The 25,569-nt window shown below is 39.8% G+C and overlaps 2 protein-coding genes, 1 long non-coding RNA gene and 1 pseudogene across 6 annotated transcripts; 3 read left to right on the top strand and 1 right to left on the bottom strand.

Annotated features, from left to right (window-relative positions):
* Positions 1 to 978: 978 nt before the first annotated feature.
* On the bottom strand, positions 979 to 6,538 carry LOC104707219 (isoamylase 3, chloroplastic). Of its 3 annotated transcripts, none has more exons than XM_019228488.2 (24): positions 5,935 to 6,538; positions 5,798 to 5,841; positions 5,632 to 5,691; positions 5,395 to 5,558; positions 5,209 to 5,302; positions 4,874 to 5,110; positions 4,591 to 4,695; positions 4,288 to 4,392; positions 4,004 to 4,138; positions 3,791 to 3,877; positions 3,655 to 3,706; positions 3,464 to 3,527; positions 3,178 to 3,277; positions 2,986 to 3,086; positions 2,802 to 2,853; positions 2,668 to 2,730; positions 2,442 to 2,531; positions 2,288 to 2,360; positions 2,110 to 2,189; positions 1,924 to 2,028; positions 1,740 to 1,838; positions 1,592 to 1,653; positions 1,387 to 1,498; positions 979 to 1,314 (listed from the first exon to the last, which is right to left on the bottom strand). In XM_019228488.2, the coding sequence occupies exons 4-24, from the start codon at positions 5,538 to 5,540 to the stop codon at positions 1,204 to 1,206; spliced, it is 2,073 nt and encodes a 690-aa protein (XP_019084033.1). In that variant the 5' UTR covers positions 5,541 to 5,558; positions 5,632 to 5,691; positions 5,798 to 5,841; positions 5,935 to 6,538; the 3' UTR covers positions 979 to 1,203. The 3 variants fall into 3 exon arrangements, with proteins under 3 accessions (XP_019084033.1, XP_010421825.1, XP_010421826.1); XM_010423523.3 differs by having other exon boundaries at positions 5,793 to 5,841; positions 5,935 to 6,507; XM_010423524.3 differs by having other exon boundaries at positions 5,632 to 5,695; positions 5,935 to 6,227.
* An 89-nt stretch (positions 6,539 to 6,627) lies between these two features.
* LOC104707218 (uncharacterized) lies at positions 6,628 to 21,261 on the top strand. 2 transcript variants are annotated; one of them, XR_754590.3, is made up of 2 exons: positions 6,628 to 7,209; positions 19,010 to 21,261. XR_754590.3 is itself a non-coding variant. In XM_010423521.3 (2 exons), exons 1-2 carry the CDS (start codon positions 6,914 to 6,916, stop codon positions 20,907 to 20,909), a joined length of 453 nt encoding a protein of 150 aa, XP_010421823.1. In that variant the 5' UTR covers positions 6,665 to 6,913; the 3' UTR covers positions 20,910 to 21,261. The 2 variants fall into 2 exon arrangements, 1 of the variants encoding a protein (XP_010421823.1); XM_010423521.3 differs by having other exon boundaries at positions 6,665 to 7,209; positions 20,753 to 21,261.
* A 300-nt stretch (positions 21,262 to 21,561) lies between these two features.
* On the top strand, positions 21,562 to 24,621 carry LOC104709554 (putative F-box protein At1g58090; annotated as a pseudogene).
* Positions 22,747 to 23,921, top strand: LOC147940113 (uncharacterized). The gene is made up of 2 exons (XR_015564453.1): positions 22,747 to 22,887; positions 23,592 to 23,921. It is a non-coding gene; the product is annotated as an uncharacterized LOC147940113 (long non-coding RNA).
* Positions 24,622 to 25,569: the final 948 nt, after the last annotated feature.

Below are 25,569 nucleotides of genomic sequence, written 5' to 3'. Positions count from 1 at the left end.
GGAATTAAAATTTTATGTGTCAATATACATTATTAGAAAACAAAATATTTGTAGTTTGGCACACAAAAAAACCACAATATTAGTAACTAAAATAGAATTGTTGATTTGTTGTTAATCTATTATTCTGTTCTTGATATAGTTGTTCAACGAACAAATCTATTGAAGTGAACAAATCTATTGGAATATCAATAACCACCAAACCGACCAAACTTGATCCCACCCAAACCTTTTGCTTACATGAGCCGTCCGATGGATTTGGCTAAGAGGTCTTCTACCACCGACCGAACCCAACAACACCCAACTACGCGTTGTTTCCAAAGACTGTCCTAGCCACGTGGATAAGATTTAATTAAAGGTTTCAACTTTGAAGATTAAAGGAGTTTTTAATAACTAGTGTGACCTAATTAAACTAATAGTACTTTCAAGATTAATCAGTTTTTTTTCACTTACCATTAGGATTACCACGCGGCTCTGTTCCCCCCCCCCCCCCCCCCATTAACTTTTGTAGATTCTTTGCTTTTTACCACTATTATTAAACTCTATGACTCTACGATCGAAGCACCTGTTTTGGAATTTTGTTATCACATTTTTTTCGCTTTAACGTAACGTTTCATTGTTTCAATAATTGGGAACTTCGGATGCTCTTTGAGTTTAGAAACAAAACGGTTTGGATTCTTCGAAGATGACAATATCAAATGTGGTAAGTAGGTGGTGGATCACCTTAAGTTGAAAGTCAGAAATGACTTTGTAATACTACTTTCTTATGTATATAAAAGTCTTGTGAAATGTAATTTTCGATCATGCAAAATGCATCTTGCGGATCAAATACTATGAACTATATAAACTTGATTGTGAAATTGCTTGTGAAACCCACAATAATGAACTTCATGTGTTGGTTACTTGGTTTAGATTATCAATCTTTATATGCCATATGTATTTAACTAAATGTAAATTAATAATATTATTATATATACTATATTTCATATCCAAAGACTATATTTATATTCATTGATTATACCTTTTTAAATTGTAATCAGAAATTTCGTACATTTTATAATTTTACATGTAATCAAGTTTTACAAGACACTCATGGTGTCATGGATCTTTTCCTCATAAGTCCATATAACTCATATACCTTATTTTTCCTCTACCGTGCGTTATTATTGTGTTGAAAGCTTGAAGCTGCTCGTGTGAGTGCTTATCTTACTTGGACTGGAGAAGGATTGAAGAGAATGGGGCCACATTGTAGGTATCAGCCACGCCGGTTACACCTTCCTTTACAAAGTCATCCGGTGACTCGAGGTTAGTGTCAGCCTGTAGAAACATGACACTTGCGTCAATCATGGAATTAGAGAACCAAAGAAGAGGAAAGAAAGAAAGACTGACCACACGGAACCATTGTTTTCCCTGTCGTGGCTGTGGAATCAGAGCATTGACAAAGTAATCATGGGCGTTGAATGCCACATAGATGTCACGGCTACCTACACCGTCATGGAGCCTGCAAGAAGAATCACTTATCAGTCTGAAATCCGATGTACTCGTTAAGCAGTATAACATACAAGTAAGAAACTTTGGGACTTTTGTGTCTTACGTGAAAGCTAAGAACTTGCTCTCAGGGTTGTTCCAATTATCTTCATGCCATGTAATCTCGCCCTTTATATAGACATTGCACATTCGTGATTAGCATTCAATTTCACGGAATACATCATAAATATATAAACAAAGAGGAGGTTAGCTACTTTGCTGAGGAAATTTTCGTGCTTGAAGACATGGTGTGAATGTCGGAACTTGATCACCTCCGAGAAAAATCTGAAATGGTTCTGCTTCTTTGCATCCAGCTGGATATAAAGTGAAGATATGATTACAGTGTACATTGGGGCCATCATAAGCAGAGAAGAGCAAACAGCAACATTTAAGACTTGCCTCCTTCCACTGGAAATTGTTGAGAGCGGTATCATGACCGTAGCTGTTGTTATTACCATACCGCGTATGTCCATATTCGTCTCCCATTAGCATCATTGGTGTTCCCTGATCATTGATCAAAATTGGTCTCACACGAATTTAGGATTCTCAACAGTATATAAACAGGTGTCTGTTGGCAATACGTACCTGAGAAATCATCAACGCTAAATGAAAGTTCTTCATTTGCCGAGTACGTAAAGATTTGATGTGAGCATCACCAGTTTCCCCTGTCAAGAAACAGATTATTAAAACTTGAATGCTGTAATAAGAAATTATATAGGAACCATCAATGCTTGAATGTTGTGAAGTGAGGTTCAAATTGTACCTTCAAAACCACAGTTCCAGCTATGATTGTCATTACATCCATCATTTCCTCCTTCTCCATTGGCCTCATTGTGCTAAAATGCAGAAAAGATAAATAAAGCAGACTCATTCGGGTTTTAAAATCAGTACATTGGAAATCAAAAATTCAAAATTACCTTCAAATTGTACGATACAAGATCGCGCAATGTGAATCCATCATGTGCAATGATGAAATTTACACCGTGGTAAGGCTTCCGCTGGTTTACCTATAGAAGAGAAGAGGGGAAGTGTCACGTTATCACGAAACCTATTCAAAATTTTACTCATGTTAAACTGCATCTAAGCTTTATCTGAATAAAGTTCAGAATTAATACAAAAAATAATAACTTGAATGAATCTTACCTGGTAAAGATCAGAAGATCCTGAAATCCGAGTAGCAAAGCTTCCTTTCATGCCGCTGTCGCCCTAGCAATATGGAAGATTAGAGTGTTTTCGCACCGAAGACCAGGTGAAAAAAAAGAACTCCAATATTATACCTTGATAAATCTTCTAACATCATCCCGGTACATCCCATTCCACTCAGCCCACCTGACTTGGGAAAAATCCAGTAGCATTACCAGTTACACAAAGTTGTTAACCGCATAACTTTAGACGGAACTACCAAGTATAGTACTATTCGGTGGCATCAACTTAAGCCTGTTATGAAGCTAAAACTGTTACCTATCCCAATTTGGAAACTTCCCGACTAGATACAATCCTCCACAATCCCAAGGCTCTGCAATTATTTTACATCTTGACAGAACGGAATCCTTGGCAATTGCCTGATTCAATAAGAAAATTCAAAAAGAACATCATGGGAACAATTTTATATTTTATTTTCTGAAAATGCAAGGGCAATGCATTAAAACCTACCCTTATCAGTGGGGGAGCACTGAGTGGAGATCCATCTGTTGCTCGGCAAAGCACACTAGCAAGATCAAATCGGAAACCATCCACGTGATACTCAGTGACCCTGCGGTCAGGCAAAGAGAAGAAAGAAGAACCTGGAATGATTAATTATGTGAAGTAACCCCAATAATGCGTCAAGAGGATAGAAAAATCAAAGCCATTATTTCATATCAATGTCATGTTTTTCCTAAAAAATTTTAAGATATTTGGTCCAGTTATTTACAGTAGCTAACATAAAGTTTTTCCATACCAGTGCCTTAAGCTTTCTAGTATCAATTCCATAACAACAGGATGGTTACAGTTCAGTGTATTCCCTGGAAACAGAAAACAAAAGAAACGTTGAGCACACACATATTACAGCTAACTGTAAACCAAAATTTCATTTGAAGTATGGAATTTTCAAAAGTAAAGCCTCGAATATAAGCTTCAAAAATAAATTACCACAGCCAGAAAAGTTAAGCAGTTGGTTTTCTGGATCAAGCATGTAATAAACCTGAAGAATAGATCTCACTGTTTAGAGTTCCAAGATAAGAAAAGAAATAAACTGACATGAAGGTTAATCCTCTTTATGACTCACCTTGTTGTCTATGCCACGAAATGAAGTGGTATAAGGGTATTTGTCATCTGCTTCATTGGTATGATTATAAACTACGTCCAAAATGACCTGCAGAGAAAAACTGTAAGAATAATTCTGAAGAATAATCAGTAACAATAAAAAGGACCAAACTTTATCGGCCAAAAAGTGAATAGAGGTCTCAATAAACAGGGGGCAAGAGAACGGCATTGCTACCTCTATACCAGCAGAATGTAAGGCTTTGACCATTTCTTTAAACTCTTTCGAAGCTTTAATAGGGTCTCCTTCACCACTAGCATAACGGCTCATTGGAGAAAAAAAGTTAACTGTCGAGTAACCCCATGTGTTAACCTAGTAAAAATCTCTTTCAGATAGGGGACGTACTGAAATTTCCATTGATGAAGCTTAATTACATTGAAATGAGAAGAATTTTTATGACGATCGTGGAAACAAAAAATATTAGAATCACAAAGAAATGCAATTTGCTGATTCGTGATTACCATGTGTTCTCTAGGGTTAGGGCGCCTCTGAAGCTCCAGTTCATCGAACTCAAACACCGGCAATAGCTCCACTGCATTTATACCCAGATCTTGAAGGTGTGGGATCTTTAAAGAGAACAAAAAAAAGAGAAGCTTCGTAAAGCATAGAAGCAGATGAAACATATCCTCAGTGTCTATCATAATAAGCTTTTTCAGACTTTTCATGTTTTATTGTTAAATGAATCCTGATTATGGCTCATCAGCTAGCACGAATATTAGTAATTTTAGCATCTCAACACACTTTCGAGGTAACATATAGTTTACCTTCTCAATCAGACCAAGATAACTGCCCCCTATATCTGGATCCATACCACTGGATTCATCAGCAGTAAAAGCACGAACATTCATTTCATAAATAACAAGATCCTTCTGCAAAACAGTAACAAAATGATTAAAAATTAAAAGAAAACTGAAACAAAGTAAGAAAGCTGGGCAAAAACCATAAATTCTGTAGTAATACAAATTCCATAATTCAGTGAGAAAAAATAGCTCATCAACAGAATTGTGCAACAAACAACTAGCTGAAGATGAGAAATGACATTTTTACCTCAGGTATGTTAGGGAACTTGTAGTCATCTCCCCAGTTAAATGGCGAGCTCTCGAAGTCATAGGTTCCATAAAATTGAGCAAACTTTTGGCTACTATCTCCAAAAGAGCTACGGCCTTTAACAAGCTTAGCATAGGGATCCAAAAGCACAATACTAGGGTCAAACCGATGTCCTTGTTGCCATTCTCCAGGACCATCAATACGGTAACCATAAAGGACATTTCTGGGAGGCAAATCCTATCATAATGTGAAAAAAACTTCAAAACCATGAATAGTGAGAAGAGAGCGCAAGAAATAAAAACTATCAAAAGAAGTTCCTAGGCGTATGATACTACCTCAACACAAATGTGCCAAGTATCCCCAGTCTTGTTCACACTGGGATCCAAAACCAAGTTGATCATACCATCATCATTCAAATCATCCTTATCACTGCCACCAAAAAGAACATGAGCATCAGAGATTAAGCAAGCAAGACATAAACAAACTTCAAAATCTCCTTATACAGAGTAAAAAATGAAAACCTCTGAGGAAGTGAGAAGCAGAGTGTGACAGAAGTAGCATTCTGAGAAAACAAAGCAAAATTGATTCCCTTGCCGTGTTGAGACACACCAAGAGGAGATACCTCACCAGAAGAAACTATGAATGATTCTTTTCTAGTCTCCGTCATTGTAGATGATGCTTCTTCCTACACAGAAGCAAGCAGCCATAATGTATCACTAAAGAGTTTTAAAAGGACTAAAACAACAAGAGACACTTACCTCAACCACGCGTTCTTGTGCACGACGACAAGAGACCTTAAGTGTAGAACGATCCTTAACCTAACTACGATGAAACAATGAAGATCATATAACTCGGCGTAACTTGTAAAACCTAAGAACAAGAACGAGACTGAGGATTGATTACGAAGAAGAAGACGTGCCTTACGGGAGAAAATTCGAAGTGCAGCCACTCTCCTACTCAATTTAGATCTGCAAATACGAATCAGAACTCCAAAATCAAAATCTCAAATCACATGATTTCAAAAGAAGGAGACGAAGAAGAGTCGTAATTGACTAACTAACCCCATGGGAATGGTGAAGCTAGAGAAGGCATTACGGAGCGACGGAGGTGAATTGCAAGTAAATAAATCACATGAGGAAGTAAGCATCTCTTCTTTGCTTCAACGATCGGAGTTTAGAGATTCTTATCAACTATTTTGTAGTAGTGAGTGAGATTCTCGGGAGAAAGGGTTTTGTGATTGTGATGGGACTTTGGGAGAAACAATGAGAATCGTTCATTGGAAAAGTGATCGCCACGTGAACGGAAACGTGAGTCTTCTTCTTGTGTTTAGCTTTCATTTCTCGATTTGTCATTTTTCTCGGAAAATATCTTCTTGTACGAGAAGATGGGGGGAGTGTGGTTTGATCAGAATCACAACGTTTGGTTCAATAATTTGGGATTGGTTTCGAGATTGAACCGGTTTATCTCGGGTTCTATTGTTAGAGGAAAGACTCGGACCAGCTCAGAGGTTTTATGTCTCGCCAATATAGTGTGTAAACGTAACTTGGAAGACATAGCAAGCGATTAAATTCTCCACTCAATCTTTGCCAATTAAGGACCAGAGACGCACGGACGTCATTAGAGTTTATTAGTTCGCTGAGAACCTTGTTTCGAAGATGTTCTTGGCTAAAAGTGTTGCAGAACCAAGCGTGTGAGCTCTCACGTGTGAGGTGTGAAAGAGCAACTTGAATAAGGACAAATCAGAGGAAGAAGCGTGGCAAGAGGAGAAAGGCGAATTCAAATGTGGTCATTAGAAGATATTTGGCCAGCTTCTTCCTCATTTCGATATCATACAGAATCATTTGTAAAAAATCTCTTAAAAACTAAAATATTCTTGTTCTTGGCTGGGTTTCTCTCATCTCGAGAGCTGGCTTATTCAATTCTGTGTTTCTCGTGAACATTGGATTGATTGTTTGTTATTGGAGTTGAATTGAAGCGATTTTGTTCGATTGTGAAATTTGTTGTATTAAAGGTATAGAACGAAGACGCTCCTTATAAACTATGCTAGAAACGCGATCTTGTACGGTGGAGGCGACGAAGAAGAAGGAACCTCTGAAGGAAGATCCGGAGGAGATTCCGGTAGAAGAGAGAGTTTCACGATTGGAGGAATTGGTGGCTGATCAACATAGCGAGACCATGAAACATATGGCAGATCTGTTTGAAGTGATGAAGAGATCTACGGCCAACAAGACTTCACAAGCTCAAACTAACCAATTCCCAGTGATCCTAGGTCTGCGACATCGATTGACATTCAATCGGAATTTTCAGATCCACGACACGATGGAAGACCGTAAATGGTAAGATCTGACTCTCGCTACTACTACGGTGGTGTTACGAGGTTAGGGTAGATAGATTTCCCTAGGTTTGATGGTAGTATAATTAAGGAGTGGTTGTTTAAGGCAGAGGGATTTTTTGGTGTTGATTTTACTCTGGATGATATGAAAGTTAAGACGACGACGATACACTTTGTTAGCCATGCTGCGACATGGCACCCTTCTTTCATTCATTCGGGAGTTGGTTTGGATGTCTTATACAATTGGGATGGTTATGTGAAGCTGTTGAAGGAACGGTTCGAAGACATTTCTGATGATCCTATGGCCGAGCTTAAGCAGTTGCAAGAGACTGATGGAATAGCAGATTATCACCAAAAGTTTGAGTTGATTAAGACTACGCTTAATCTCTTTTAAGAGTATTTGGTGAGTGTGTACTTAGCAGGCTTGAGGTTGGATACACAAATGCAGAGCCGGCCAGAAGTACAAGCAGGGCAAGCAGGTGCTTGCGGCCGTCAGATAATATAATAATTAATCGGCCTATATTTTTTGAAAAGTTCTCTTGGTCTGATGGTAAAGCAGCATGTTTTCAGTGACCTGCACCAGGGTTCGGTTCCCAGCCTCTCTATTCCTTTGTTATTCAACCATTATTTTTTAGGAAATTTTTTTTAAACAACATTTATTGTATTTGGACTTGCGGCCCATAAATAGTCAGCGCCGGCTCTGCACAAATGCATGTGAGGATGTTCCAGCCTCAATCTGTGAGGCATTGTTTGTTGTTAGGCAGGTTATATGAGAAGGCACATCCTAAGAAACCTTTTCATTCAACTTGATCTCCTAAAACTAGTAGTTCTGGGTTCACTCCGAAGTTTGCAAGGGATATGGATGTTAGAACTGAGTCTCAAGTTGGAAGAGGACAAACAATACCATTTACTCCAACGCCAAAGAAGTTGTCTCAACAAGAAATGAGCGAGAGAAGGTCCAAGGGATTGTGTTATTTCTATGATGAGAAGTACACTCCAGAGCATTATTTGGTGCATTAAAAAACTCAGTTGTTTTGCTTGGAGGTGGAGGATGAGTTTGTAGATGCTGAGGATATGTTAGTGTGTGAAGAAGAGCCAGATGTGAGGAATATGCCACAAATATCTGTTAATGCAGTTTATGGAATCTCAGACTACAAAACTATGCGTGTGAGAGGAACTCACAATAAGAAGGTTCTTTTATTTTTGATTGATTCAAGATTAACACACAATTTCATAGATTCCAAAATGTCTGCTCGGCTAGGGTATAAAGTGGAGTCTGCAGGTTTGACACGTGTGTCAGTGGCGGATAGTAGGAAGCTTAGGGTTGATGGTAGTATCAAGGATTTCAAATGGAAGTTGCAGACTTCAGAATTTCAGTCTGATGTGTTACTAATTCCCTTACAATGGATAGATATGGTATTGGGAGTGCAGTGGTTAGAGACTTTGGGTCCTATTACTTGGGAGTTCAAGGAGCTGGAAATGGGATTCAAATACAACAACCAAATTTTGCTACTGCAAGGAATCAAGAAAGGGTCTGTAAGGGATGTAAAGGCTCAGAAATTGCATAAAAAGCAGGAAGATCAGGCACAACTTACTATGGTATGTGTACAACGGGTTCAGAAGGAAAAGGAAGGTGAGTTGTGTACTTTTAATGCAATTTCAAAGATACTTGGGGAGAGTAATGTTGTTGATCAGTTGGTGGAGAAGTTTCCTGAGATTTTTGTGGAGCCAACTGAGCTTCCACCATTCCATGAACAACATGATCACAAGATTAAACTGTTGGAGGCGTCAAATCTTGTCAATCAACGACCTTATCGTTATGTTGTTCATCAGAAGAATGAAATTGATAAGATAGTGGAAGATATGGTGTCCGACGGTACTACACAGATTAGCTCTAGTCCGTATGCGTCTCCAGTGGTCCTAGTGAAGAAAAAGGATGGATCATGGAGATTATGTGTTGACTACCGTGAGTTGAATGGTATGACGGTTAAAGACCGATTTCCTATACCTCTGATCGAAGATTTGATGGACGAATTGGGCGGTTCAAGGGTTTATTCTGAGATTGATCTTCGAGCAGGGTACCATAAAGTCAGGATGGATCTGAATGATGTCCATAAGATGGCATTTAAAACGCATAATGGCCACTACGAGTATTTGGTGATGCCATTTGGCCTTACCAATGCACCTGTAATTTTTTAGAGTTTGATGAATTCTTTCTTTAAACCGTTCTTAAGGAAGTTTGTGCTTGTGTTCTTCGATGATATACTAACTTACAGTGCAACCTTAGAGGAACATATTAAGCATTTGAGGAGTGTGTTTGAGCTGATGCAACGAAACAAGTTGTACGCCAAGATGAGCAAATGTGCTTTTGCAGTGAGTAAGGTGGAGTATCTGGGGCATTTCATTAGTGCAGAGGGCATATCGACTGATCCAATCAAGGTTAAGGCGGTTGAGGAGTGGCCTACACCTAAGTCTCTTAAACAGTTACGAGGATTTCTGGGCTTAGCAGGCCATTACCGCCGGTTTGTGAAGAACTTTGGTTCTATTGCTCATCCTCTTCATGCACTAACTCGGACAAACTCTTTTGTTTGGTCTGCAGAAGCACAACAAGCTTTTGAGCAACTTAAACTGGCCTCATGTCAGGCTCTGGTTTTAGCATTGCTATTATTTGACAAGCAATTTGTTGTGGAGACTGATGCGTGTGGCCACGGTATTGGTGTCGTATGGATGCAGGATGGGCATCCTTTGGCGTATATAAGTAGACAATTGAAGGGTAAGCAACTTCACTTATCGATTTATGAGAATGAATTGTTGGCTGTTATATTTTCTATCAGGATGTGGAGGCACTACTTGTTGTCTGGTCACTTTATCATTAAAATGGATCGGAGGAGTCTCAAGTATTTGCTCGAACAGAGATTGACTACTCTGATTCAGCATAAATGGCTACCTAAATTGTTTTAATTCTATTATGAAATCCAGTATAAGGAGGGTAAAGAGAATTTAATAGTAGATGTTTTGTCCAAAGTGGATAGCTCATAAGTGTTTCATATGTCAATGTCAGCGATGGAGTGTGACATGATGAAGACAATTCAGGCAGGGTATGAATCTGATGCTGCCTTAAAGGCTATCATAGAAGACCTTAAAAAGAATCTGGTGGCTAAGAAACATTATTCATGGAGTCAAAATGTTTTGCGATGGAAGAGAAAAATAAGGGTTCCTTCTGATGCGGCTCTGAAGGATACTATTTTACAATGGCTTCACTGTTCTGGTGTGGGCGGGAAGGGAAGTGACTCATCAGCGTTTGAAAGGAATTTTTACTGGAATGGCATGGTAAAGGATATTCAATCTTACATCAGAATCTGTGGTACTTGTCAACAATGCAAAAGGGATAATGCTGCGTATCCTGGTCTTCTTCAACCATTGCCTACTCTGGATCCTATTTGGAGTGAAGTATCTATGGATTTCATTAAGGGGTTGCCTGTATCTGCTGGAAAGTCAGTAATCATGGTGGTAGTGGATCGCTTGAGCAAAGCTGCACAATTAATCGCTTTGTCTCATCCTTACAGTGCATTATCTGTAGCTCAGGCTTACTTGGACAATGTCTTTAAGCTACATGGGTGTCCTACTTCTATAGTCAGCGATAGGGATACCGTTTTCACAAGTGAATTTTGGCGTGAGTTCTTCACTTTGCTAGGTGTGACTCTCAAGATGTCGAGTGCCTATCATCAACAAAGTGACGCCAGACGGAAGTGGTGAATAGATGTCTTGGGAGTTATTTGCGCTGCATGTGTCATGACCAACCTCATTTGTGGAGTAAGTGGCTGGCTTTGGTGGAGTTTTGGTATAACACCAATTATCACACGTCTAGCCATATGACACCTTTTGAGATTGTATATGGTTAGGCTCCTCTGTAACGCCTGCGTACCGCGATCCTAAAGGGGGAATCTTGTTTTAAGGAAAATGATAGCTAGATAAGCTTAAGTAGCTATGCTACTAGCTCAACTAGCTGGAATATGAGCTTAACAAGCTCTACAAGCTCGATGAACAGGCTAGCTCAGTTAGACGAGCTGGCCGACCGCTCAACTTAGCTTGGTGAACTGATCCGGTGCTGACCTAGCTGGGTGGTCCGGTCAGCTAACACTCGAGCTGGAGGAGTGTGGTAGCTCGGTAGCATGAGCGGTCACCATCGGAAGGGTGCGACTCATAAAAGAGACGCGACCCATCGAAAAGGGGCGAGGAATGGACGTGTCATTTCATGGAACACATCCATTGGTGTCCTATATAAGGGATGGACGCCCAGCCCATTCAACACACCATCATCCATCCATTTGTCCATCTACGCCTAAGAAGAAAAGGGGGTGCCGCTCGGCGGGTATTTCGATACTCGTCAGAACTGATGCGCATGCTACCTCTCTATCGAATGTACGATGAGACAAGCGATGGTTCGACAATCGGGTCGAACTGATCGAGGGATAACTGATGGTTCGATCATAGAGTCAAACTGATCGCAGGATGATTGATGGTTTGATCATAGCGTCGAACTGATCGAAAGGTTATCAATGATCCGCTCCAATGGTCGGATCGATCGAGGGTTGATCGATGATTTAATCGCTAGTCGGATTGGGTGATCAAATGATCGACAATATGAGTCGTAGGTTGGATTGATTGGTCGGGTGGTTGACAAGTCGTTCGGAAGTATTGGCCTGGTTGGTGGTTGATCGGCGATTCGATTATGGGTTCAGATCGTTTGATCGGACCTAGCTCTGATACCAAGACCGGCAAGTCGACGAAGTTCAATGGTATGACCGATGGGTCAACTAACGGTACCTCCGACGCCAAGCTTCAGGCACACGAGTAGTTCGGAAAGCCGATGGCGCAACCGATCACCGTGCACCGAAAGGACTATAAGTCCCCATCTCTAATGTGTGCTAAGCATATGGGATTGGTTGGTTGTATGGCTAAGTCACAAAGGGATGGGTCAAGGTTAAAGTTACGTAGGACTCTTATAACACCCCCGACCCGTCCTAAATATAAGAACAAATCGGGAGCGCTACGTAGGACTCGCGTAGTCGGGCAACCAAGGCTTTCGGAACGAATCCAATTACCCTGGTCATCCAACCGTGAGCGCTGGACCTCTCGAACACGGCCTAAGGCTTTGCAACCCGTACCGCGAGCGAGAGTTGTGTTAAGTCCGGACAAGACTTAATATCTGTTGGAATAACCATTTAGCTTTTAGAAAATTCGAGTCTTTACATATATATAATATACGCAAAAATCGTTAGCAAAACGTTTATATAGCTTTCGGATCCTCTTTGAAAACCATACATAATATACATAGTAAGAATTTACAAAAGCTGTAAAACCTACATTGATTCGCCTAGGTCATGTTGCTTTTACTACGGAGATCTTTTGGCTAAGGATTCCTGGAAAAATAAAATGGAATCATAAGTAATCTAGCATTACGTAGTGAGGCCGATATCTAAGGAAATCCTACCCGTGATACCTATGGAAGTCCTACCCATCTACCCAAGAAAATCCTACTCATCTACCCATTCCTAAGCAGCAACCAATACAAACCCAACAAACAAGCAAAGATACAATGCAACAAGCAACGAAATGCAATGCATGAAGACTCGAATTTAAGTATGCAGCGGAGATAATGAATATGCATGCTTCTATTCTAAACTGGGCCCCTATCGAATACATGATCTCCCAAGGCAATGCCTCACACCCCTAGACACAAAGTCTAAAAAGGATACACATTCCTTCATACTACATCGTCATGTAGCGTCTAGCCGGGCATGACCCGCTCCAAACCTTCGTAAGCCATAACATTACGGAGTTACACGCAACGCACATCAAACGGCAGGATCCTCATGATTCGCCTAATACTAGCTACCTAGACACAAGTAACTAACATGCATGCAAGCGGTCGGACAGCATAACTGCAATGCGACTAAACGTCCAACATTATTACGGCTATACCATCACGACGCTATAACAAACCACAACACATGCAACATAAGAACAATGCAACAATGATCATGTACTAATGGAACAATGCAGGTGGTACCTAAAATGATGCACACAAGAATCACACAACAAGCAATATCACAAACAAGAATATAAAGTCACACAAGCAATCGCGTACCAATCAATCACACCATAATAATCAAGGAGATCCATACCTAAGCACTAATGGCTACTAAACAGTTCTAACCTATATGCTAAACGCTAAGCATTCCTAATCAAACACTGATCACCGCTAAACAATCCTAATCCTAATGCTAATCACTAAGCAATTTTAACTTAAGCGCTAATTACCATCCTAATCTTAATCAGCGTCTTAATCACGATTAACTAGCCTTAATCCTAATTAACCCAACCTAATCATAATTATCTAATTTGATCATGATTAACTAACTTAACCTTGATTAAATACCTTAATCCTACTTAACTAAATTAATCTTAAACTAATCAAGTAATTAAAGCTAACCTCAATTAAATAATTAATAAACTAATAATTAAACTAGCCTATTCACGTGCTACTCACACACGATCGGGAAACTCACCTTGATTTTTCCCGCGCTTCGCAGCTCTCTGCGTGCTCGTCCTAACGCTAAGATTTTTAAGGTAAGATTTCGGGTCTGAGGAGAAATGGACGGGGAGGGGGGTTTATATAGCCTCCCAAGGTCGGTGGAAGCAAGCAGTACGTGGCACATGGCGGACACTCTTCGCAGCTCCGGTGGTAACACATGGCGAATCGATAAGGACGACGGTTTTGGATAAGCATCACAGACATATAGATAAGGACGGATGATGATCGGATAAGCATCACCTTGGGGACGATCCTGACTGTCCATTCCCTTAGCTAGCATACTTACATCACGACCGTCCGTCCGTTAGCGTACCAGTATGGTCGTGTCCGACCACCGGGAACCGAACTGGTGGGTGAAACATAAGGGTACCTGCTCGCGTACCAGCTTAAGAGAATGATACGTACCAGACCAGTCCTTTATTCGTGCAAATTACCGAGGGTAACCCGCATCGACCGGCGATACCACTATCCACCTCATGATGACCATTCCGCGTTGTCGGTGCCACCATTACCCGGGCTACAAATGACAATCCGCGTCAGCTAGTACTACCATCTTCTAGATTACTAATAGTAACCCGCGTTAGCATATACCGCCACTGTCCGGATCGCCTATGTCCGCTGGTACTACCATGGCCAACCATCGAACTTAATCCACACCAACCTTCCTTAGTCCAAAATTCCTTAACCCTTCCTAAATTCCTAGACCAGCTAAGGCTTCCTAGATAGGTCTAATCCAATGTTTTTAAAACCGGACCGGTAACCGAACCGGAAAAGCTTCTAGGTCATGAGTTAATATGGTTCGACCGGGGTCAACCGAGTTCAATTGATTGTGATGATATTTTTATAAATAATAGGTATGAATATGTTTTCTATTTTTTCTTTCAATGATTACAACTATGATATAATTGGTTATACCAAATAAAATACTTCAATAATCATAATGTTTTAAAGAAACCTTAAAAAGTAATAAACTCAAAGTGTAACAAACTAACCATTACCAAGAAAATATTTTAGTAATCAGTCTCTTCTATTATTACGTACACTAGGGGAAAAAAAATGAACACCAAATTGATTACCAAAACTATCTTGATTTTGAAGATTTGTGGTGTGAGTTGCAGAGATTTCAACTAGAAGGAAAAAAACTAGTATGAAAAGTAAAAAGTTCAATTACGGAAATTTTTATTTTAAAAAACCTAACTATTGCTAAGAATAAAGCTAGAAAAAATAATTAATTGCACTCATTTTTACAAAAAAAGTTAGAACCCGGTTTTATCCGGTTTAATGGTTCACCGGTTTTTGGGTTTTTGGCGGGTTGATATAGTTTTTTACCGGTTCAAATTTCTTTGGGTTTTGATATTAACCCAACCTGAGTATGTTGCCGGTTCGCGGGTTAACGTGGTTCGACCGCCGGTCCGGTCCGGTTTTAAAAACATTGGTCTAATCCTAAGATCTTACCTATAGGTTCCTCGACCAACTTAGGGACATTGTCGATAGCCTGGCATTCCATACCATTTTTCCCATTTGATGGAGAATCGATCCTGATATGGCATTTCCTTCTTGGTCCTTAGGTGTGCCTCATCACTCCCTTGTATTGCCCTTTTGAATGTCTGAGGCAAAATTATTTTTCCTTAACAGAATAATGGGTTTTAGTTAGCTGGTCGTAGCAAGGCTGTTTCGTCCAAGCATTAGTCGCGGTGAGGGGTATTACATTCTCCTCCCCTTAAAAGAATTCGTCCTCGAATTCTGCAATGTTGGTCGTGACTAGAAAGCCCTTAGCGCCATCTTCATGTAGTCTTCGAATGGCTCCTTACAATCATCATGGGCTTCACCATTATTTTCTTTCACCTTCTTCTTTGGCTTTGTATGCGTCCTTCCTCCTTTGTTTCGTCGTGATGTGCGCCTTGCATATTGTCTTTCTCCTTTGAGTTGGGTCGTCAACTCATTCTTCCTAACCTTCTTTTATTGTTTTCTATTGATTGATATGACTTCTTGATCTTTGCTTCGACTAAGGTATCCTATCGCCATGTAACTTCCTTTCACTCTTGGTCTTCATGCATGATTCTCTACGTCAATATGTATGGTGTGGCTATCGACTCGTCTCTTGGTCAGTGAGGTTTGGGGATAATCGTCCTAGCTTCTAGGGTTTTTACCTAACTCTCTCTTTTGCTTTCCGGACTTCCTAAACTTCTACACGCCTCAAGCTAAGACTCCTTGATATAAACAAACATAAACAATCACACGCAAGCAAATAAAGATAAAGCAATCAAAGGCAAGAGCGAGAATATAAACATAGCATGGTTATAACATAAGTTCCAAACATCACGGTTGTATCCATATACACAAACCGCTTATTCAAACCTAGTTACAAACCCACCTCACCCAAAAAGATGGTACAAGATAGAGTCGCAAGTCACTAGGGGCCTAACCAAAGCCGCCGCTGTACACGCAAAAATATGGTAAGTGCCGGTTACCTAACTAGGGTTTAGGATATCTACATGGATCAGAGGAACCTAAAACTTCACTGGGAGCAGGTGAAACCTGGGTAGCCAGTGGGCGGAGTATGGGAAGATGTTGGGCCAGTACCGTGAGATGGGGGTGGAGTAGGAGTCGATGCATGAGTTGGGGTGTCAACCCTCAACGTCGGGCAAGGGCTGGAGTAATGTCCTCTTACTCCGCAAATCAAGCAGACGTTGCACACTGCTGCATACGGGGTATAGAGCTGACAATCAAGTGGGTAATGTCCTAGACGTCCACAAAGAAAACAGTAGGGTACCTGGGCGCCTGGTGCACTGTCCTTGTCGTCCACCGGGATCACTTCAGCTAGAAGATCCTTCCCAAGTGCTGATACAGATGGAGTATTCCTCCATGCCATATCGATTGAGGTAGGTGAAGGGAGTGTGAACTCCGGAACATCCAGGGGTGGTTCAGAGATATCTCCAAAGTCTAAGTCCAGAAGGTCATCTCCATCTATCGGGGGTGCGTACGCATAGGGACTGGGCACTATGGTCGGTGTAGCATAGCTATCCGAAGAGATGTCCATGACACTCGATGGTGCCCCAAATGCCCACAGAGACTGAAAGGACCCTGAGGAGATACTGATGTAATCCTCCACCTCCTTCTCCTTCGGCTCTGGTTCCAAGCAAATACATTCTTTCAAACTTTCCAGGACTTTCCACGACCTTCTTCTCGGGAGCAATTTCCCTAACTTTTTCGACTGGCTTCTGAAGAGTATCCTTTGCAGTACTAGATCCACAATCAGCAACAGTCCTCGACGACTCCCCTCTAACAACCTCATGGTAGTAGTACCCTGGGGGCTGTAGACCCATAGTCCTACCCCCTCTTCCCAACCTGCCGCGTCCACGGCTACTACCACGTCTGCGTCCTCTTTTAGGTGGCATACTACAAGAAAATAAAAGATGAGTCTTGCACTTTTTAAGCATTCCTAGCTTAGGATCTAACAAAGGACCAAATCAATCTCCTATGGTCATTCCTATAAATCTAGAATTTAGCAAGTGACCGAATCAATTTCCTAGACAGCATAAAAAGTTGAAAATATGGTTTCTCGTAGCATCGTTTAACCATGCTCTGATACAACGCTTGTAACACCCCCGACCCGTCCTAAATATAAGAACAAATCGGGAGCGCTACGTAAGACTCTCGTAGTCGGCCAACCAAGGCTTTTGGAACGAATCCAATTACCCTGGTCATCCAACCGCGAGCGCCCGACCTCTCGAGCACGGCCTAAGGCTTTGCAACCTGTACCGCGAGCGAGAGTTGTGTTAAGTCGGGACAAGACTTAATATCAGTTGGAATAACCATTTAGATTTTGGAAAATTCGAGTCTTTACATATATAATATACGTGAAAATCGTTACCAAAACGTTTATATAGTTTTCGAATCCTCTTTGAAAACCATACATAATATACATAGTAAGAATTTACAAAAGCTGTAAAACTACATTGATTCGCCTAGGTCATGATGCTTTTACTACAGAGATCTTTTGGCTAAGGATGCCTGGAAAAATGAAGTAGAATCATAAGTAATCTAGCATTACTTAGTGAGGTCGATATCTAAGGATATCCTACCCGTGATACCTATGGAAGTCCTACCCATCTACCCAAGGAAATCCTACTCATCTACCCATTCCTAAGCAGCAACCAATACGAACCCAACAAACAAGCAAAGATACAATGCAACAAGCAACGAAATGCAATGCATGAAGACTCGAATTTAAGTATGCAGCGGAGATAATGAATATGCATGCTTCTATTCTAAACTGGGCTCCTATCGTATACATGATCTCCCAAGGCAATGCCTCACACCCCTAGACACAAAGTCTAAAAAGGATACACATTCCTTCATACTACATCGTCATGTAGCGTCTAGCCGGACATGACCCGCTCCAAACCTTCGTAAGCCATAACGTTACGGAGTTACACGCAACGCATAACAGACGGCGGGATCCTCATGATTCACCTAATACTAGCTACCTAGACACAAATAACTAACATGCATGCAAGCGGTCGGACAGCATAACTGCAATGCGACTAAACATCCAACATTATTACGGCTATACCATCACGACCCTATAACAAACCACAACACATGCAACATAAGAACAATGCAACAATGATCATGTACTAATGGAACAATGCAGGTGGTACCTAAAATGATGCACACAAGAATCACACAACAAGCAATATCACAAACAAGAATATAAAGTCACACAAGCAATCGCGTACCAATCAATCACACCATAATAATCAAGGATATCCATACCTAAGCACTAATGGCTACTAAACAGTTCTAACCTATATGCTAAACGCTAAGCATTCCTAATCAAACACTGATTACCGCTAAACAATCCTAATCATAATGCTAATCACTAAGCAATTTTAACTTAAGTGCTAATTACCATCCTAATCTTAATCAGCATCTTAATCCCGGTTAACTAGCCTTAATCCTAATTAACCTAACCTAATCATAATTATCTAATTTAATACTGATTAACTAACTTAACCTTGATTAACTACCTTAATCCTACTTAATTAACTTAATCCTACTTAACTAACTTAATCCTAAACTAATCAAGTAATTAAGGCAAACCTCAATTAAATAATTAATAAACTAATAATTAAACTAGTCTATTCATGTGCTACTCACACGCGATCGGTAAACTCACTTTGATTTTTCCCGCGCTTTGCAGCTCTCCGCGCGCTCATCCTAACGCTAAGGTTTTTAAGGTAAGGTTTCGGGTCTGAGGAGAAATGGACGGGGAGGGGGGGGGTTATATAGCCTCCCAAGGTCGGTGGAAGCAAGCAGGACGTGGCACATGACGGTCCTTGATGCGACACATGGCGGACACTCTTCGCAGCTCGGGTGGCGACACATGGCGAACGGATAAGGACGATGGTTTTGGATAAGCATCACGGCCATATGGATAAGGATGGATGATGATCGGATAAGCATCACCTTGGGGACAGTCCTGACTGTCCATTCCCTTAGCTAGCGTCCTTACATCACGACCGTCCGTCCGTTAGCGTACCGGTACGGTCGTGTCCGACCACCGGGTACCAAACTGGTGGGTGAAACGTAAGGGTACCTGCTCGCGTACCAGCTTAAGAGAATGATACGTACCGGACCAGTCCTTTATTCGTGCAAATTACCGAGGGTAACCCGCATCGACCGGCGATACCACTATTCGCCTCACCGATGACCATTCCGGACTGGTCGGTGCCACCATTACCCGGGCTACAAATGACAATCCGCATCAGTTAGTACCACCATAGTCTAGATTACTAATGGTAACCCGCATTAGCATGTACCGCCACTGTCCGAATCGCCTACGTCTGCTGGTATTACCATGGCCAACCATCAAACTTAGTCCAAAATTCCTTAACCCTCCTAAATTCCTAGACCAGCTAAGGCTTCCTAGATAGGTCTAATCCTAAGATCTTACCTATAGGTTCCTCGACCAACTTAGGGACATTGTCAATAGCCTGGCCTTCCATACCATTTTTCCCATTTGACGGAGAATCAATCCTGATATGGCATTTCCTTCTTGGTCCTTTGGTGTGCCTCATCACTCCCTTGTATTGCCCCTTTGAATGTCCGAGGAAAAATTATCCTTCCTTAACAGAATAATGGGTTTTAGTTAGCCGGGCGTGGCAAGGCTGTTCCGTCCGAGCATTAGTCGCGGGGAGGGGTATTACACCTCCGGTGCCAAGCTTTGGGCACACGAGTAGTTCGAGAAGCCGATGGCGCAATCGATCACCGTGCACCAAAAGGACTATAAGTACCCATCTCTTATGTGTGCTAAGCCTATGAGGTTGGTTGGTTGTAAGGCTAAGTCACAAAGGGATGGGTCAAGGGTAAAGTTACAGTCCGCTGCGTATAGAAGTTTACAAAGCAAGGCCACGAGCCAAGGCTAAGTAAACAAGTCAAATCAATGGATGTTCGGCCGGGAATGGGGGCCGAACGAAAGTTGTGATCATGGACGCCGAGACGCTTGGGTTGGGGTCTTTCAACCTTCCATTCACTTGCCTTATTTACCAGGGGAATCAAAAGTTGTTGTGGTTACCAGGTCTTTGCAGGAGAGGGAGAACATGTTGTTGCTTCTTAAGTTTCATCTCTTATGCGCACAACATCGTATGAAGTAAATAGCAGATCGAAGTCGTACAGAACGTGAGTTTTCAATTGGTGACTTTGTTTATGTGAAGTTGCAGCCATACAGACAACATTCGGTGATTATGAGGGCGAATAAGAAGTTAGCTCCAAAGTAATATGGTCCATATAAGATCTTGGATAAATGTGGTGCAGTGGCTTATCATTTAAAGTTACCTTCATCTTCTCAAATCCATCTTGTATTCCATGTTTTACAGCTCAGGGTGTTAGTGGGTAATGTTTCTACTACAACTCAATTACCTATTGTTATGTCAAATGTGTTTAGGAAGGAATTGGCAAAGATCCTTGAGAGGAAGATGGTGAATCGCCAGGGTCGTGCTGTGACTAAGGTGTTGGTTCAGTGGTTACATGAACCGGAGGAAGAGGCAACTTGGGAGTTTCTTTTTGATCTTCAGAAGAGATTCCAAGAGTTTGATGCTTAAACCTTGTGGTCAAGGTTCTGTAGAAGGGGGAGATGTGTTGCAGAACCAAGCGTGTGAGCTCTCACGTGTGAAAGAGCAACTTAATAAGGACGAATCAGAGGAGGACATGTGGCAAGAGGAGAAAGGCGAATTCAAATGTGGCCGTTAGAAGATATTTAGCCAGCTTCTTCCTCATTTCGATATGATACTGAATCATTTGTAAAAAATCTTTTAAAAACTGAAATACTCTTGTTCTTCGATAGGTTTCTCTCATCTCGAGAGCTGGCTTATTCAATTCTATGTTTCTCGTGAACATAGGATTAATTGTTCGTTATTGGAGTTTAATTGAAGCAAATTGTGTTCGATTGTGAAATTTGTTGTATTAAAAAGCCTACCATATTCGTGAGACAAACCCGCACGAGAAAAAAATAAATGGTCACGAGATTCGATAGTGTTGTTGCAAAGGAGCATTTGATCTCCTGTTGAGGGCCGGTTTCTTACCGCTAACAGACATTGAGACACAAAACGAGAATTTTGGTGTTGCGTGAGAAAACAAGACTTCTTTGAGTCAAGCTACCATATTTTAAGTGATGCGTGTATGATTCCAAGTGTCCTTGGTGGTGGAGCTTGGTCGATACACGTTGTTTTCACCTCTCTATAGTAGTATGGTACAATGTCCTTTGCTGTTTGCGGGTTTGTCTTTTTAAAGCTAGAGTTTCTTCTATGCGATAGTCATTTTCTTTCTCATCCCCATACCGATTTGTCGCCATTCACCAACAAACGTCTATCAGCCTACCCATGGTAGACCAATCATCATACCAATATGATGTCCGAGCCCCATTTTTTACTTCCACTTTACAGAATTTCTTGGCTACATTACATCTTTGTGTTTGATTAGTTTTCTCCACATCCACGATCCCATACTTGTGGTTTGGTTTGTTTCATTGACCAAAACGTAGGTATATCTCAAGATTAATCTTGTAATAATCATATAATGAATCATATGATGTCTTTAGTAAATTCTTTAATTACATAATTAATTTTATTATGTTTTTCTTCTTTTTGTTAAAATATATATATATATATATATATATATATTTTCATGTGCTTCCATTAGAAAGAAAACAGAAAAACCTAAACTAAGCTTCCATCAGAACTCTAACTTAGAGTTCCACCTCTATCTCTCCTTGGCTTCAAATCCGTTTGCATAAAATGGAAAACTCTTGTGAACAACAAGAGATTCGTCGAAAAACTTTGCTTGCCGTCACCCAGAATTCGTGTTAAAGACACATTCCCATATGTATTCCATAAGGGTCGATCTGATCAACAACAATGATCCAACTATAAAAGTGACTGATCTACGCTTTAATTTACGTCGTCATCGTTATCATCTGTACGGGACATGCGATGGTTACTTCTTGATGTACGCCTTTGATGAAATGGGCTTCGTTTACAACCCGTTGCTGAGACTGAGAGATACTAATTGGATTGCCTCAGATGAGACCTTTTTCGAAAGTTAATCCATTTAGTTTTGAAACCTGTCTCCTTTTGTGTTCTACCATGTAAAGGGAAGAAAAATACTTTACATACTCGTGTCCTCTCGATTTACAAGGGAGACAGGTTTTCAGTTTTAGAAGAATGTAAAAAAAACAAGAGAGATTGAGATTTGGGTGACAAAGAATAATATTGGTAACGGGGATGATGGAGACTATAGCTGTCAAATGGTCCGTGGGCGAGCCCATGTCCACTTCGTTATGGGCGGTTATGGTCATGCCCAAAATTAAGATGGTCTTAAATGGACAAAAGATAATTGGGCTTGTGGACCAATTGGACATAACCATTTGGACAGTAGGCGGCCCAAATTTCTTTAAAATCTAGGTTTTACAATTTGGGGAAAATGTTAATATCTTCTTCTCTTCTTCGTATCGCTCCTCCTTGGAAAGTTTGAGTCACCATCTTCAATTCTTCATCTCAATTCCTTGATCCGAATCAAAAGCAGGTAACAATTTAGTGGGCTTTTTTATTTTTTTGTGATTTCGCCTTCATCTCTTTCTCCTTCATCTCTTTCGTTGAGTTATGTTAGCATTTCGATCTGAATCTCTTGCTTAGTGCTTGTCCGATAAAATCAAATGCCTTTTGTGTTCAATATTTTATTATAGATCCAACATTGATTTTAGATGGTGGGTTTGTCCAAAGTTTCATTCTTTTAGCAGTAGTGAATTGAGAATTATGGTTCTGAGAATTATGGTTCTAAAGGCTAAAGCTTTGTTATGATTCAGTAAGAGTATATGTGTGTTTAGAACTTTGGAATTGTTGTTTTCTGGTGTTGTGTGTGTCTGTATTTGTTTAAGTCTAGAGTTATAAAATCTACTGTTGAACAAATTGGAGAAATGTTAGTGTAGTTTAAGTCTTTGCTCGTGAGTAGAGACTCTCAATAGAGAAGTTGTGTTCTCGATTATGCTTTAGGTTGGTGTTGTGTTTTGGTTCTTTGATTGTACTGCTTTGTAAACCATATGGAGACACGTACGAGAATGCTTTTGTTTTTTCTTTCTCTTGGTGTCGTTCTTTAGATTCATAAATTTTATTTGGAAAATTATAGTCCTTAATACTTATCCATAAACAAGAACAATATGGCACAGGCATGTTACCTATATGGTCAATGCTGCCAGAGTCCATTAAGAATTTGTTGTGTGTTGGATTTAGGACACGATACACATGGTGCACTACGACTGGGCAATGCAACAAGTGGAGGCATCAGAGTTAGGGGAAGATGCGATTTAAAATGGAGGCTCAGAGAGATGCGGAGAATGGACCATCATTTACTCAAATCTTGTGTACTCTTGCATTTTTCTTTTCTTGTTCTTCTTCTCTCGGGAAGGAGGCTACACCCATGTTTCCGGGGAATAAGTTTTGACAAATATATAATTAGATCCCAAGTCTTTTTTCAAGTTTAACGAAGTTTCTTGTTATGTTTGTGCCCCTAAAAGGGTAAAGACCCTTTGATTGGAAAATAAAGAGAATTAGATTTGGTAATGAACTTGTAAATTACCGATTTCAGGCAGTCGATACTTGGAACTACAGTAATAGTTTTGGTGAGAAAATGTAATTTCATAATTTTCCACCAAATTCATGATTTTATAAGAAAAACAACAACAAAAAATCAGATTTTATAGTAGAAACAACAAAATAAAATTCAGATTTTATATAAAAAAACACAGATTTTATAAATGAATAACAACAAAAATAAAATTTAGATTTTATAAAAAAAAAATAACAAAAATAAGTGAAAAACAACATAAATAAAAATGGGATGTCCATGGTCATGACCAATTGGAAATGGTTTTAATGGACATGGACACTTTTAGGACCATTGTCCATTTGGGCGTATCCAACTTCTACCCAATACAAAAAAATGTCCAACCGATCTCGCCCAAGTGATCTATGGACGGACTATTTGACAGCTCTAATGGAGACTATGTGGTGTGGATTGAGTTCATGACCGTCTCAAGACCTGACTTCCGCATGGTACTTAATTAGTCACGTGTCTACAAGTTACTTTGTTGATAGTAACACCTATGGAAAGAGCTTCGTTCTATGTTGTTATAGCAAGAAACCTATAGAAGCTTGGGTCTATATTGTGAGGGGAGATGTGTGCAAAAAGATTAAGGTAAATGGAGTGAGATCTAAGTTTCAATCGTCTCTCTATGTTCCCAGTTTGGTCACCATTTCTTGAGAGACTTTTGCTGAAGCTAGTGAACCCAAGATGTAAGTAAGAACTTTTTTGTTCCCAATTTGTTTTGTTATGAACTAGAGTAGTATTCGTGTGCATGCGCAGTAATTAGATATTGAAAAAAACAGTTTTAACACTTTAGGATATAGTGTTTTTTTAAAAAAGATATTTTAAATATTTGATAATTGAAATTTTTAATATTAAATGGTTGTCATCTTAAGATGTACTGTTTTATCTTTACCAAAAATATATATATATATATATATATATATAATGTTTTATTGGATTGTCAAGCATTTGTATTGGAGACCATATACTTCAATTTGCATATATAAAATTATAAATTAGTGAACCTTTTTCAGTTTCCATATATTAATAAAAGTGTTATCATAAAATATGAGTAAATTTTTGTATTTAATACTTCAAAGTGTACGAGCAAAGAACCTTTTTAATTCTATTATGTTAGTAATAAAATAGTTATATCGCATGTCATTTTTTAAATATGTATTTCTTGATTATATTAAATAATTTGTATTTAATTTATTCATATAGTAGCTATTATATAAATATTTTTAAAAATTTTATGAAAGAATTATACTCAATATAAATTATTAGTCTTTAAAAGAAACAAACTGTAGTAAAAGTGTGAAATTCATTAACAAATTGTAAAATCTTAATATTCAATTGCTCCTTCAATATTTTTATAAGTCTAATTGATATATCATGGTTTTTGTGGTTTTTAACCATGATATAAGTGTTTTTTGAGTCTTTTGATTTGTTTTTAGGTTTTAGAAACCCAGAAGTTTTATTCTAGCAAGTTTTATTTTCTGCAACCCTGAGAGATTTTTGAGAGCTTTTGGGAGAGAGAGATCTGAACTCCTTTGTAGAGAGAAAAATTCCCAAACTCACCCTTCTACTATTTTAATATCTATTGCTTATTATTCAGAATTA

The sequence above is a fragment of the Camelina sativa genome, chromosome 8, assembly GCF_030686135.1.
Source record: "Camelina sativa cultivar CO46 ecotype springtype chromosome 8, ASM3068613v1".
In the NCBI taxonomy this organism is placed as follows: domain Eukaryota; kingdom Viridiplantae; phylum Streptophyta; class Magnoliopsida; order Brassicales; family Brassicaceae; genus Camelina; species Camelina sativa.
Note: the sequence above shows the minus strand (reverse complement) of the source record. Positions and strands in the feature narration are given on the sequence as shown.

What these genes read in the sequence shown, in the direction of transcription:
- LOC104707219 (XM_010423523.3), bottom strand. Translation starts at nt 6,020, where the DNA reads ATGCTTACTTCCTCATGTGATTTATTTACTTGCAATTCACCTCCGTCG. An exon ending in ATCTTGGTCTGATTGAGAAG is followed by an intron (nt 4,393 to 4,590) that starts GTAAACTATATG and finishes TTCTCTTTAAAG; the next exon opens with ATCCCACACCTTCAAGATCT. An exon ending in TTGTATCGTACAATTTGAAG is followed by an intron (nt 2,361 to 2,441) that starts GTAATTTTGAAT and finishes TCTGCATTTTAG; the next exon opens with CACAATGAGGCCAATGGAGA.
- LOC104707218 (XM_010423521.3), top strand. Translation starts at nt 6,914, where the DNA reads ATGCTAGAAACGCGATCTTGTACGGTGGAGGCGACGAAGAAGAAGGAA. An exon ending in ACGATGGAAGACCGTAAATG is followed by an intron (nt 7,210 to 20,752) that starts GTAAGATCTGAC and finishes AAATGTGTTTAG; the next exon opens with GAAGGAATTGGCAAAGATCC.